Raw genomic sequence first — 15,886 nt, 5'->3', positions numbered from 1 at the left:
TCTCACTCCCTTTTTTATCACCTCCTCTTTTCATTCTGACCCCACACCCCTCCTTCACTGCACTGATGTTTTTTGTGACAGAAAAGACTTCTAAGATGTGCTTTATAGCTTGGTCGGCTTATAAAGCAGCACTTCTAACTCTGTAGCTCGATCTCACTTTAAAAAGTGGAGTTTTTCTGACCTCACTGGCTCTTTATCCATCTCTCTTTTCACTTGTTCCTACTGCTTGTGTTTTGTTCTTTTGCCTTTTTGTGGACAAGGCAGGATTTGTGAATTAATCATAAGTGGTTCAATAGCTGGCCTTAGCTGTGCTCCGTCACTCAGGGATCAATAGGGGAAGGTCAGTGGCACTGTGGTGACTGCTCTGGAGGAGAGACAAGGCGGGCCATGTCCAGGTGATCCATAAGCTCGGTCTGGCATGAGGCATGATGGGAGGAGAGCATGTCCTTGTCGCTTCCTGTCTTTGTCCTGCTCTCTCTGGAGAGACAGACAACTGCCCTCACCTTAGGTGGACTTCAAGGTCCTCTTAACCTCCCCATATCATATAGGATGGTGCCTCACTTTTTAGTGTGAAATATTTACTTTACAGTACAATGTGTTTTGTAAAGATGAATAATAATAATAATTTTCACATTCATATAAACCTTTGCTACTACAGATAGGCCCATGGTTTCAAGGTTTAAACATTTATCGTTCAGCTTTATAATCTAGGTTTCGATTCCTCTGTCTTTCACTTTTCTGATCTCCTGGGCTCTTACATGACCACATCATTAACTTGGTGGCTGAATTCTCATGCATCTCGTTTTAATAGAAAGCAAGGTTGTTGTAATAATGAAAACCTGACCTTTTCTTGCTGCAGTCTACTTCAACTTAAATTTAATTGCATTAGAATTTTCTTACCATGGGAGAACATAACCTGCTAAAACAGCAACTGTACTCCATGAAATAAAAAGGCTGTGTACAATTCCCTGCTGCCCATGCATTATTGAAAGTGCAAAAGCATCCTCTTAACAAATTGTCATAATAAGGCAGCGCTACAGGACTTAAGTCTACACATGCACGATGCACACAGCATGTAGTTGTCAGCAGTAGACAAGCTTCATTCTGATAGCACCTTTATTTACAATGTTCAGAGACACACCACGGATGATTTGTGAAGATTAGCGGAGAGGATGTGAGGTGTGAATCATCGTCTCTGTAGTCACTATTTCCAAGTAAGCATATGCATACTGACTAAAGGCTGAAAATAACATTCTCCACAAATATGATGTGGAAGCCTTTTGAGCAAGCAGTTGAAAGTCATCAACATTTCAACCCAGTTAAACATATTATATGCACTCACACACACACATATAGCAACAGTGTGCATTTCAAGCGAATAAGAAATGTCTTCACAGCCAAAACCTTACAAGCACTGAAATTCAAATTCTTTGTCACCTAAGCTGTACATCAAAGCTGCACATTAGCCCTTACTGCTATGTGCGTGTGTGTTGACGCAGAGAATGGAGCAGTGTAACCAGTGTATGACATGGCTATTTGTAAATAACATCCCAACCTCATCCACTGGCAGGAGCTGAGAGCTTTAAGTCTGAGTAGTGATGGCAGCCTCCCTGAAATGTGCATGAAACCGGCTTAGTGCTATCAGCGCAGCATCACCGCCAGTCACCAGCCTCCCTCTCATTCTGCCGGGCTGCTGTGGACCAGATAAGAGCAACACCACCCTCCTCCCCTACTGCTTCCATCCGCCTTATGTTGTCTCCCAACAATCCACCCACCCTCCCGCACCAATTCACCCTCATCCTCTTTACAAGGTCTTATAGGGACAGAGACATTGATGTGTAGCTACAACCGTAATTTATATTCTTTGTAAATTGTCTGTGATTTTTTCATTGAGATAAGTGCGGGAGGAACATCTGTTTTGTGCTGGAGGGCAGTGGGCCGGGGCCTGAGTTCTGTGGCAGTCTCCGCCAGTATAGATGAAGAGAAAGAGGGGAGGCACACGATCTGTCGCCCTATTCTGAATTACAACTCCAGGGGCCCAGCCACCCTCTCATGATTACTGTTTGTATTTAGTTGAACACATTGGGTAAACAAACATTGTCCTCCATATGTACAGCCTTGGAGAAAGGCAACATCAAACCTAACTTTATGACTCTGCTGCTGTGATCGTCTTCTCTCTTCATTATCTTTAATGCTTTTAAAAGATGACCATGACCATTTACCAGACATTCCAGAGTAGAGAGTAAAAGATTAACATGTTGCAGGTAAAAAAAAAAGGGATGATGTCATATGATTTCAAAGATGTGGAATAACTTGTACTAGCTGACTGATCCACCAAAATGCCCCTTACTCCCTTAATTATCAAATAAGATTAAGCATTCATGTTTGAGGGCTAAGGCCAAGGACTAGAGCGGTACGAACTGTGGGCATCACAGTGACCAGGTGCTGAAGCCTCATTGGCAGTCAAAGAGGTACGCAACCTGCGGCGTCTCGACATACGAACACTAGCGGGGGAGTTGGAGGGCTTCAGAGCAGTGCAGACAATGAATCTCAATCCAGAGGCTGTGGCAGATTTACATTTAAAGTAGTTTTAGCAAACGCCCCACTTCCTGATGCATTCTTTGGCAGGGCTGAAGGGAGCGGCTTATCTGCGAGTCATCAATTGCACGTGATGCGTCCAGATAGGAGCTCCCAATGCGGCGCCAGCACCTTTCTACTCACACATCCAGCTCAGAGATGATGTGCCATCGTATAAAGCGCCTTTGATTGAAGTATAATTACATTACACGTGAAAAAACCTCTGCTCAGTGTCGACAGGTCCAGATGTGTGCGTGTTTTAACACATGTGATTGACGTAGCCGGTAATGACCAGTATCAGTGTGTTATTGATGTTCTGTCACTTTTCATGCTGTTAATGTTATCCATTGATGGAGCAACAGGGTTACCAGAGAACCTGTGTATATATACGTGTGTGATGCATGTGTGTGAGTGCTCAGGGGCATATTTGGACCTCATATTTATACTTAATAGGGATGGTGTGTGTGTGACACCAAATGTAGGTGTGTGTGAGATGTGTTTGGTTGAGTAGTAGGTGTGAGTGTGGTTGTTGACACAGTGGGGTAAAGGCTGTGATGGCTGAAGGCTCTGATGGGTAATTGAGAACAGCAGGTGTTGCCTCCCTCCTGAGCCACTTCAGGCCCCAACCAGCTCACCCTCCGATCTTCAAAGCCTCTCAGGCCCAGCTCTCCTCTTCTCCTCTCCTCTCTCCTCTCTCCTCTCTCCTCTCCACTCCCCTACTCTACTCTACTCCCAGCTGCATAGCCAGTCTTCGCTTGCTGGGGAGAAAAATATCATATATGGTATTAATCAAATCCAGGGCTTCATGGGGAATAGGGCAGAGGAAGGAGGGCGGGAGGGAAGCTAGAGTCCAGCTATTACTGCTACACCGAGTCACCAAGACCAAAATATTTCATTCTCTGTAACCCTTTTGACAAGAATACATCCAACAGCACAGAATTATTACTATTTTAAGCTGAAATGCCAATAATTAAAATGCTGTGTGCCTGTACACTACAGTTTAGTAGTTTTGAGTCAGATAATACAGTAAACCTTCTTTCATGTACTAAATGTAATAAATTGAGGACATACTGTGATTTGTTTTAGTTTTCTTTTGTTTTGCTATTCTGTGAATAGCAAATATCTACCAAAAAGTGTGTATTCACTTACGCAATAAGCCTATTTGTGTTCTGCATAAATACAATGTTTATTCCAACAGAACATTTAAAAGTTCCTTCACTGCGCTTTCACATTTTAGAATTTTAGAATGATTCACCACAGCTGTGAAAACTCCCCACTGATCCCTGTTGGAACAGGAGAATCTCTCACACACACTCAGATTTGCCATTCTATGCCTGTCCATTTTATCTTCTTCCTCCTTTCTCTGTTTGCGCCTATAGGCCTTTAGACAGTAAAACTGAGCCTGTGAGCGGTGTTTAGCCTGCCGGTGGGCCAGAGCTCCTCTGCTTTGGCTTTGTTATCCATGCTGAACACGTCACCAACCTCATAAACCCCCCACCATCCCCTGACTTTTTCAAATGAACAAATCTGATTGAGCGAATGCCATTACCTGGGTAAATGAATGATTCCTAAAGGACTGGACAAGGCCTAACACCACCCAGAGGGTAAAGCTTATTATCGCTGCAAATTCCAAAGAAGAGAGAGGTGGCTGCGGACCTAGTATGCACTTTGTCAGAGGCCTGTATTTCCATATTAATCTACCACATTTAGGTATCTAAGACAGAGGTCCTCCTGTCATGCTTCTTTGATAACAGAGCAGTTAGCTTTTTCCCCTTGTGTATAAATATGTATAATTCTGATAAGATTAATTGAAGTGCCTAAGCATACAGAGGTAGGAGATGACTGAAAGAGAGAGGAGGAACGACAGCAGGAGGGAGAGGAAACACATTATGATGCCAAAGCATGCATTTTAGACTGGCCTCTGCCTCAGACCTACTCCAGAGTGGGTAGCTAGGCTCACTCCTCTGGGTCCAAAGTGCCTTGAATTGAAAATAGCATCTACCTAACAGTCCCTCAAAAATAGCTGAGCGAATACGTTTTTGCGCAGAGCCGATAAATACGGCGTGGAGCCTCTGACACCGAAGCCTCACCCCAATTTCCAGTGCTCTGGAGGAGATCAGATAGCCCTGTGTCATTTGATTTTCTGCCTTATCTCATCCGCGCCCATCTTTTTGTCTCAAGCGGAACTACATTTTAAGAAGCACACACTCCTTGTATCTTTTGAAGGACAATACCCAGAATGATATCGAAACAAATAATAGGATCACACTGTTAGAGAGGGCCTCTCTGGTGTTTGATTGATACCAAGTGCTGATGTAGGCATGTCAAATAAGTGTCCTTCAAAGGACATTTGGGATGCAAATCTGTCGAAGTACATGTTGAGATTGCATCAATCTGCAAAAGTTCTTAGTTCATGAGGGCCATTTATGATCACGCCTCCATGATGAGTGACATTACAGATGCTGTAAACTAGAACACAATTTATACTTCTTGTATATCCTATACAGCCATTGAGCAGTTCCTCTTTTCAAACTGACCAATAAAAATGTCTGTTTAATAGTTGTTTTCTGCAAAGTATGCTGAGTACTAAACAAGGGAGGGCAGTGAGTAAAGAGAAGACAGCAGAAGAGAGGGCGGTATGAGAGAGTGGAGGTGAGGGATCCTGAGACAGATGAAACAAGAGGGAGAGAGAAAGCAGAAGAGGAGATGGAGCAAGGGAGGAGACAAAGACGTTCCCTGGTGCACAGCTTGAGTTGACTGACGGCAAGAAGAGAGGGCTGTGGAGAGAGGAAAGGAGGAGGAAAGGGAAGAAGGGAGATCAGCAAGGAGTGAGCATGTCAGTGTGTGAGTGGCGTCTCTCATTAGAAGGTGCTGTCAGGGGCCACAGAGGGGGGACTACAGGGACCCCACCTCCCCCTTCTCCTCCCTCTCCACTAGCCCCTGAGATCCGGCCGGGAAAATGATTGATGAGTGATACCAAGATAAACACACGCCCTGGCCCCCAAAGGCAGCCATGCAAAATGATGCATGCAGCGTTATAAATAAACCTTGTGAATTGTTTTTTTTTTGACAATAAACAACAAAACAATGCAAAATAACTGTTGGGTTTTCATATTTTGAATATGGTTACAGAAGACACAAATCAACTCAGCTTTTTTTCTTTGCTTTGATGAGACTTTTTCATGTTATTTGTGTTTCTAGTTGTATGCGTGTATGTGTGTGTGTCTGTGTGTGTGTCTGCATGTGAGCAGTGAGCACAAGTCTAACAAGGCTCACAAGCTGACTGGATGGTTAAGCTCCCCTCAACAGTTGCACTGCCTCCTCAGCAGCTTGGGCAGGCGGCTTTCCCACTCATTCACTGTGAGCCACCAAACACTGAGGCAAACCTGTTCTCATTTGGGAGAGCTCCAAATCATAGCAGCTGTGAGTAGTGTGTGTGTGTGTGTGTGTGTGTGTGTGTGTGTGTGTGTGTGTGTGTGTAGGTGTGTTTTGGAGGAGTGCAAAAGTGCGTAGGAAACTGATGTGCAGTGTGGCATATGTATGGATTCATACTGATGATACATAGCCACTCCACAATCCACACAAATATACACACACACAAAACTATGTTCAACTGCTCACTAATTGTTGAGTAAGTCATAAATGTTTTACGCTACACTTTCTGTTAATGTTTAACACTGAGCTCCAAATGCCTCTATTACAAATCGAAGTGGAAAGGCAGATTATCATCAAATAGTTACATTATATCATTATGAGCCTACAGGCTGTGGTCTGGTGGAGGGAGAATGAATTATGAATGGAGTGTAAGGGAGGATCTTCCCTTCCCCCTAGGGACTTCCAACACCACAACTCATTTAAGTTGGATGAATGAGAGATAAGGAAGGAAGCCACCCCCCACCCCCATGCTGCTTGCCTTACACACTGGCCTTCATGTAATTTACTCCGTGAGGAGTGTCACTTTAGCGGCTTGCAACGCACACACTTCTCATTGGGAGAAATGTATGCTGAAGGGTGCTTTGTTCATTGTCAAACTGTGCATACCAATGCTGAAAAACACCATAAAGAAGTCTTGTCATCTAAGTCACTGGTGCATTTTCTGCCTAGCTCAGACTCGTGTCGGGCCTCTTTGTACATCTCTAAAATGAGTCCCCGAGCTGTGCTGTAGCATTGCCTAAAAATTCTTCTCATCTCATCTTTCTCTCTTTTGCTCTCCCTCTCTCTGTCCTATCTCCACGGATCCAGGCCGCAGAATGGGTCGATGATATTGTACAATAGGAAGAAGGTGAAGTACAGAAAGGATGGGTACTGCTGGAAGAAGAGGAAAGACGGAAAGACCACACGGGAGGATCACATGAAGTTGAAAGTACAGGGAGTTGAGGTGAGTGTGCTTACATCTTGTAACTCAGTTTAGATTTAGAGGGAGTGGATGTGGAAAGAGGCGGGTTGGGGGTGGGTATGGGGCGGGCGAGAGTCAACCTTCACCGTGACACAGACAAACACAGGTCTACAGTGAGCTCTCCCCTGGCTGTAATGGAGACAGTCACATGCTGCAGTCGGACCGTGTCTCCAAGGAGCCTTATCAAGAAACAATACGGCACAACAATAGTTTTCCCTGGGAAGCCAGTGGAGTGGAACCGATTGTTTGTACCTTATTAAGGCTCTGGATGTTGCCTTTGCTCCAGAGAGCCTACATTAATCTTGCTGGCTCAAAGCAGTACTGTGGAGCTAGCGTTCCCTCACCTCTCTCCAAGTCACTCCCCATACAAGCTGCTGCCATAAAAGGCCCAGTTGTATCTGTCCTTGGCTCACCCAGGCTCAATCTTCCTTGACCTGAGGTGGCAATGCAGTGTTGGCACCCTGGCTGATTTATCAGCAGTCCCATATATGCAACCAGGCCAGTCCCAGCCCCAGAGTCCTTCACTTCCTTTGCCTTCAGTAGTGCCGAAGTTTGGGTTCTGGTCTCTTTCATCCATTTAGCTGCAAGCACAGATGCCACTAGCACAGGAGTTGAGATAGAGTAGAGGTAGAGTTGAGAAGCTGGGAGATTTTGGTCTCCCATACATGTGTGCGCACATGCACACAATTCACGCACATGTACACATAAACACACACCTCAGGGAGTGGTGCTTTGAGTCTGTGTTACACAGTGTGACAAAGACAAAGCTCAGGCATTCTCCCAACAGGGGCTCTGCTCTCTGTTTGTACTCCTTCAGATATTTGTCACTCCAAGAAAATGGCCTCTTCCTCTGCCTAGCCAGCTCAGTGTCATCTCTGGTTCTGCAGTGGTCTGATAACCTGTTGGGACTACACACATCCATCCTTTTGGACTGTTAAATATTTTTCCAATTTTTGACAGTCCTGGCTTTACAGTTTAGTCAGCCAACTTGAATTGATATGGTTATATCATATAACATGTGAATAGAGATGATGTATAGTAATCTTTAGTGTGTAAACTCTGATTGTGTCAATTCCCAACAGAATACACATAATCCTGTAAAGACAGAGTTTGGGAAGTGATCTGGTTTGTTACAGAAAGTGCAGGAGTAACATTTCTCACTCAAATTTGTTTTCACTGGCAAATGCACAGAGTCTTTTGGATCCAAGTGGCGATCGCCTGCGTTGTATGTAAACAACAACACAGAAGTACAAAAGATGCAGTTCTAACCTCAGTTGATAGGAGTACAAATTATGTTTTTGTAGGAGGATAGGGTCATACTTTCCAATTTCACTTGTGTTTGAGTTTATCTTTATTGACGGGTCACTGCTATATCGGTGACCCTTTGACCAGCTCAGCTCCACACAGGTTCCATCACCACTAAAGGAAGATGCCATGACTCATCTCTTAGTTCTGTCCTCAGAGTGTCCCTTCAAGAAGAAGCCTGGGACATTTGGGTATGATATATGATATGTTAGTTGCTGGCTCTACTCTGGTAAACATGGATTATACAGTTATTACAAGAGCCAGCTGTTATGCCAAGCCAGTCCTAAAGTATGCATAAATAATATGAATAAACATACTGTACGTCTGAAGCAGGACATTTACTAGACATTTACCCCTCATTTACCTTACTTCTGCTGTCAGTCACTGAGGCCCACTTCCGCTCACGCGGAATTACTGTGCCCCAAAAGAATACTGTACTGTATGCCACTGTCCTATTTTCCAGCATCAATGCTGGTCAGTGCTCCAGAAAAGCAGCCGTTTTTCTTTAGAGCCACTCTCTCAACTGGCACATCACAGCTACTGTATCTTCGGTGCTTCTCTTGTCCAGTGATAGTGCGTGTTCTTCTGGGGTCTTGTACCTGTCACAATAGACGATGAGAAACACATTGTTACAGTATAAAAATACCCAGACCTCTGTGACCAACAGTCCCAGCTTTATAAAAATACTATTAAAAAAAACATTTCCTGGCAAGCCATAGCTGAACAGGTTGGATGTTGAGGTGAGGAATCACATGAAATAAAACACCAAAGACACTTGAATTCAGGGAAGCATTCCAGATTCACTTTATATGCTACATTGTCTGTTGTATATGCTGTGTAGTCCTGATGACTTGCCACTGCGTGTCCGATGTGTGCTAGGGACATCAAATGTGTGGTACGGGTGTAAAATGATCACATCATGCATTGCAACACCAGGGTGGCGGTGTAGTTCGAATTTTAGTCAGAGTGAACAAAAGCAACACATGCAGGAAGCAGACAGAGGGCAGAGTTCTTTATTATATAACCCTTGGTTGTATGAAGAAGGAGCTTTTCTTTACATTGCAGTCGACTCTTGACATAAACATTGAGTAATGCTCTGGTGACTATTATAGTATTTTATGTCCATCAGTAGCAATAAGTAGTCAGAGCCTGAGATGCACTTATTGAATCACTAAACCTGAAGTGTGTAGTGTACAGTGTGCAACAACATAAGATAAAAGGGTGTACTAAAAAGAAATCATCATGAGTCACACACATGCGACTGATGGCTGCTCTGTGAGCTGTCGGCACTAACTTGAAACAAAGTGTAACCTCTCCATCCTGTAATTTTGCTCTGTGAGCTCCTATATGTTGAAACCAGTCTAATTTACCAGAGCTAATTGCTGTGTGAGCAGCAGAGCCATAGTAAGGTGCGAAGGTGAGCTTAGTCTGGAGAGAGAGAGAGAGAGAGAGAGAGAGAGAGAGAGAGAACACAGGGAGAAACTGACTCAGGGCTGCAAAACCACATGGGAGCTCATAGAAATTGGACCATAAATGCAATTTCACGTACTGTACATAAAAATACAGTGAGTGTGCGCATTGTCTGTGCTGAGTTACGCTGCTGAAACTGTGTTGTGTGTTTTTGTGTCCACATTCACAATTTACATCCTTATATCCTTCAGACCTGAGTTGTATCCTTAAACACCACACCTCACAAGACTGACAGATAGAAGCGATCAATCACTGCTGTAACTAGCTTATGATGGCCCATCATACACAGACATGTTTACCATAAGCACATACACATGTCTTGACCTTTGCCTTCTGTATAGTGAAAGCATGAGACCTCGGAGAAGATAAAGAGCTATCTGTTTCTGCTTACTACACAATTTAGAAGGAGAAAAGAGAGATCCATTTAAATACATAATTCATATCATGCTTTCACAAGGCAGAACACAAAGAGTTGACATAACTTGAGCATAACCCCTCTGGTTTTACAGGAGAGTCTTTACGTCACTCATGCTGTGCTGTAGCTGCTCTGATTCCCCATCCAGTGCTTAATAGAGGTTCTGTGGTTATTACATGGGCCAGGTTTAGTGCACAGAGAGGACAAGTGTTGTGGGGTGGTTCAGGCTAGTGATGTTCAGTGGCTTCAGCGAGGGAGAGGCTGTGAGTCCGGGAGTGAGAGGCCTTCTGGGGCCTGCGAGAGGCAGCCTAGCGTGGCAGGAGTAGATGTCAGTGTGTGCTGCTGCTGTCCTGTCTGCTCCGCAGTGCTGGCTCAGCAGCCCGTGTAAACCAAGGCTCTTCTCTCTTTTTCCCTCCCTCTCTCTGGCTCTACCTTTTACTCTCTTTGTGTTGTCTTTCTGTTTTCCACCCTCTTTCGCTGTGTCTTTCATCTCTTAGTCTTTTAATTCTTCAACTAGATTTTTCATTGTCTTGCTCTACTCCCACCTCTCTTTCTCCTTACTGCACTTTTTCTCCTCCCCCCACCACCCTCCAAGTCCACAGTCCAGACGGACAGAACCTTGAGTTGGGCGGTAATGCTCCCTGTTCCCTAAAATTGGAGCGCAGGGCATGTTGCGGCATTAGCGCTTAACAGGCCGTGAAATAGCAGCCTGCCTTCCTGACGTCTCCCCCATCACTCCAGGTGAGCTGGCCAGACGGCTGGATAAATGAGCAAGCAGCACCCCCAGCAACCAGCATGCATTTGGGGCACCTGAGGAGAGATGTCCATCAGTGATTATCTCACCACACCCTGCTGAAGTTGTTCACCAGCTCCTAGCCATGGCCAAACTTCCATGGGGATCCTCGCAACCACTCTGAGGATGTCCAGTGGCTGTCTATCAGTCAGGATCCTCAGTTACACTAGGTTTTGATTGGCTTTATTCTCCCACAGAGTGATGTCATCCTAATTCAGGCTGTAGGTCATATAGTGTGCATAGCTCTAGCATCCCCTGCCTTCTCGCTGTGAAATAGCAAAGACCTCAAACACATCTGCATTGACAAACTCCAACTGATCTCCGTTCTGCTTCTTGTCAAATATCTACCCCAATGCCACCACCTCTTCTTATCTGTTTAGCTGTTAACGCCGGCTCAAGCCCCCATCTCCTCCACCCCTTCTATCTTTTCTTCCCATTATTCCTAAGCTTTAATAAACTCCCTCAAACGCAGATCGATTTTCTCTTAAGTGAAGGTGGCAGTGCCTCTGACTTATTTCATTACCACAGGCTAATTATACCGATTGAAATGAGCTTCTCTTCTTAAGGTGTGCTGTGCTGCTCTGCGCCCCTATGCTCCTCAGGCTTTAATGCCAATACAGTTCTCTGCCAATTCCCTAACTCCCATTCATGCGTCTGCTTCACCCCACCATCCTTTCACCCAACCCTCTAACCCTCCACCACCTAAATAATCAGCTGGTGCGTCCTTAGCTCCCGTAACTTGTCATTTCATGTTGGATCCACCCTAATGTGTGATTTCAACTGTGCAACTGTGCAATGAAGGAAGGTAATGGAGCATGCTGGTGGCTCAATCGCCTCTGTTCATTGATAATAATGAAGACAAATGTCAAAACATTAGTTGCTAATGTTGTAATGGAGTGGATGCTATTGGATGCATGCTGGATGCTACACTGCATTGGCTTTCAATATCACATGACCTTCAACATTTAACTCCTCTTTTTATTAGTAGTCTAGTTCTTCTTTTTGCAGCAAATCAAACATTAAGTTTTTTGTCCATCCACAATAATACACATTTAAACCTGAATGTAAATGACTCTTGAGGACCAGCTCTGTACCCTTTGGCCTGCTTGTTAAAACATGGTATGAAAAACAAAACTTTTCCCCTGGGTGGGTTGCATTGGTAAGTTATAATCAAACTAGCTGCAGATCTGTGAAATAGAGTTGCTCTGGGTGTTTGTATGTGCTTTCAGTAGCAGCGGTAGTACTGATTTACAGATTCACTGGCTGATATCACCAGATTGTGAGGCCAGATGTGAGAGGGCACTACACAAACCCCTGTTTCTGAGAGAAGGTGACACTGTGCATGCTTCCCCTCCTGCCCCTGCTCCAATTCAACTGTGAAATTAAGATCAGATTACTGATACAGGCAATGCCCAAAGCAAAAAAAGTTTGTATTTTCCATTTTTATTCAAACTTATAGGCTGTCTTTTAGACAACAGTCAGCTATCTCCTCTGTAAAGACAGTAAATCGATTACTGTTTCTATTGTCTCCTCTCTTCTCCTGGTGCCTGCTTTGTTATTCACAATTTTTTCCTTGCCTTGGAGCTCACAGCTTGCTCTTCCTTTTTGAATTACCTGATTGTGGAGGAGTTAAGGCCAATCTGTGTGTGATATTTTAAAGAACAGTTACCATGGTTATAACTCCTAACCTTCACTCACAGACACCAGAGTAATTGTCAGTGATTGGCTGCATAGGCACAGGAAGTATTTGGTTTAGTTACTACGGGTTTTCTCAGTTCTTCATGCAAATGAATGGTAAAAATAAACTTGGGAAGAGAGTATAGAAAAAGCTTAGTGGTATAATAATGAATAAATCACAGTGGACACAAATAAAAGTATTACTAAGGCCTTTATTAGAAATTGCAGCATTTAGCTTTACATATTGCCATGAACCGGCAGTAGGTGATGGATCCATATTAGCTGTTTTTATTTTTATCTAGCACAGTAGATTAAAGTAGTGATCATCTCCCAAGCATAATTGCTTAATGGGGTTTGTAATGTTGTTATTAGAGACTGAATCAAAGCCTTCCCAGATGAACACCGTACCCCCAGCATTGGGAGCGTCCACTTTACCCTTGGTCCACAGTAATTAGTTTTCATCACCTACTTCTTACAATTGCCTAATCACTCACCAGCGGTTAAGCCCTCAGTCTGCCATTCATGCTGACCCCGCTATCACCATTTCAATCCAGCAGCTGGATTTCAGGGGCTGAATTTGGAAATGTTGCTGTAGGGAGAGAAAGTATAACTGGCCTGTCAAAAAGCTGCACATTATCGACAGCTTCTGTAATTTCATTTACCACATGTTGCAGTATTGTCATGCTGAGGCTTCTCCACAGGGGTCCCTTCTTTATTGTGAAGGGGAAGGAGGAAATGTCCCCAAGTAAACAACCTCAGAAATACTTTAATTTGTTGCAAAACTTGAGGACTTTGACTTCCATTTAAAGGCTGGCTTTTTTGAGGCTCCCCACTGCAGCTCCTCACTTTCCTTCTGGGCTCTAGTAAAAAAAAAAGGAGGGAAACTGTCCAGCAGCTACACACACCTTCTTTATTGCTCCTGTTGTAAAAACCAATTAAGAAGAATAATTGAGCACAGTAAAATGAGGGAGTAGAGATGACTTGAAGCCATATGACTGTTTTTGTTATTTGGGGACACTCACAGTGCTTCGCATGTCACTCATTATACTTATTAATACTGTTGGTGCACCAAATCAAGTGAGTTTGCCAGCTTTTGATATAATAAACACCATGGGAGTAGTGGAGCAGAACCACCATAAATGCAAAGTAGGGGCAAGAGGTTTGTAGAAAGGGTGAGGAAAACAGGGCACTGTAGGCAGTGAGCAGGCTTTGCATGACTCTGTGGTATGCTCTTAGTGTATGAATTCTCCTTTTGTTTAGTCTCGTGAGCAAAACACTGATCCCTGGGCAGCACAGGGCCTGGGTTTTATGTTAATGAGCAACTTTCTCCAAGGCTTCTGCCTGCTACCCTTTCTCAGATCCAGGCCAGAATACTCTTTAGAGATTCATTCTGCTCAGAAAACACCACCACCAAGTGATACAGTGTGCAGTTTTATGTACTGAAAGGCCCACTCTGGTCTAGACCCCAAACCACTGCTGGATTCAGTTGATTCGCTTGAATTTAAAGGTAGGAGTTCAAAGGAAAGCAAGCGGTTTCAGCATAAGTCTTACACTTTTATTTCAGGGGGTACGTTCTTTGCAAAATCTCAGTTTAATGATCTACAACCAGCTTTTGGCTGATCCACACATTTCTGGGGCATTTCTGTCTACAGACCAGGACCAAGGGGTCAGCCGAGGTCTTGAGTATTGAGTAGAATCAAAGGGTGGTTTTCTATTCTTGAAAACCTGTAAAATGCTTTATATAGATTGCTTGAAAAGCCTTGGATATCTCTTCAGGATATGCCTTGTACTTGAATCTGTGAATTTCCCTTTCTCCCCATCTGTCTTTGTCTTATTCCAATTCCTCTCTCTCTCTTTCTCACCCCCATGTGCTTTTCTCCTTTGAAAATGCAGCTTACTCCAGTGGTCTCCGTTAACATGAGGCCATTCCTGTAGTGAAGGCAGAACCCTATGTCAAGAGCAGAAGTTGTCTTCATATGCTGTAAGGCCTTGGCAGAACCATTTCTTCTTTCCCCTGCTGGTTCTGGAACACTTGGTCCTTTTAATATCCTTCAGATAGGGAGCGCAGCACTGGTATTTAGGATACTACTATACACAGAAGGGCAAGGGCTTTGAGGAGGAATCATTCAGTGACATTACCTCCACAGGAGCTTTTCTGCCTCATCTGCAAAAATATTTGTGTACTGACGTTTGCAGTGAGATGAATTTGTTATACTTAAGTGTCTCATTCATTGGCTACCTTTATCTTTCTTTTTGCTTGGTTATTTATTCTGCTGGCTACTGCACATGGTCTATGTATTATTAACCAGCAACACAGAGGTTTAGATGTAATTTGCTGCTGTGTAACATTTAATAAATAGCAAAATCAAAATGTAGCAATGGTCCAACATTCACTCTTCAAAGGATGTATAATGAGTGGAGCTGCAAAGTTCAAAGAGAATGGTTAAGTGTTTGTATAGAATTACACAGGGTGAGCAACTGTGCTTTCCTCAGAGTGATATTGAAAGGTTTGATATTTTACATGAAAGGGTGCTAAAGAGGAGTTTAACACAGGAAACACGTTTAACCCTTCTCCTTTGGGCAACAGAGGAAATACTAATGCAGATAAAAGCCCCTCATTAAGGGTATTGTCTTGTATGTTTTGTTAGTCATAACTTTTTGTCTTCCTGCCTTCTATTTCTCTTCTTCCCATCATCTCTTCTTGTATTGCACTCTACATCTCTCTCATCCCTTTCCTGGCTGATACGTCAGTGTTAACCTTGTTCTTTTTCACAGTAATCTGAATAGATGTTCGCTTCCGTGTCCTGTGCATCTCATGCATCTGTGTCCCTCGTTTTTTCTTCAGTTTCTGTTGATTTTCAAAGTTTCTGTTCGAGTTTTTTCTGATTTTTGTACTTTTTGTTGATAGTGCAGAAAGGATAGGCGGAACAGACCTTTGTGGATTCATTTTGCACATTTAAATGTGGAGAGAGAAGGAGTCATTTGTTTAAGCCCAAGGGGGTGCTAAGCTTGTTCTGCATTGTGTGTCGACACTGGTCCCCTGTTAATGTCACTGTCACTAAATAATGATGCATGCATGTAGACAGATGCACTAACACACAACATGCATACCCCCCCATTTGTTTAGTTTCACTCACAGAATCTCAAGGGAAAAGAATCTTGTTATTGTATATGTATGTTTCCACATAGAGAGCACACATAAGCAGCAGAAACCTCATTTAATAAATGTAGCCTGTTGTTGCTAGAAAATTAC

At 43.6% G+C, this 15,886-nt stretch overlaps 1 protein-coding gene across 4 annotated transcripts in view; it reads left to right on the top strand.

Annotated features, from left to right (window-relative positions):
• The window catches only part of camta1a (calmodulin binding transcription activator 1a), a 291,229-nt gene that overhangs the window by 163,227 nt on the left and 112,116 nt on the right, over positions 1 to 15,886 (top strand). For all 4 annotated transcript variants that reach the window (XM_046055766.1, XM_046055768.1, XM_046055767.1 and 1 more), the window contains one exon: positions 6,820 to 6,955. In XM_046055766.1, the coding sequence (XP_045911722.1) occupies positions 6,820 to 6,955 (136 nt within the window). The remainder of the gene's footprint in view (positions 1 to 6,819; positions 6,956 to 15,886) is intronic.

The sequence above is a fragment of the Micropterus dolomieu genome, linkage group LG08, assembly GCF_021292245.1.
Source record: "Micropterus dolomieu isolate WLL.071019.BEF.003 ecotype Adirondacks linkage group LG08, ASM2129224v1, whole genome shotgun sequence".
Taxonomy (NCBI): Eukaryota; Metazoa; Chordata; class Actinopteri; order Centrarchiformes; family Centrarchidae; genus Micropterus; species Micropterus dolomieu.
This window is presented reverse-complemented; position numbering and strand designations above follow the sequence as displayed.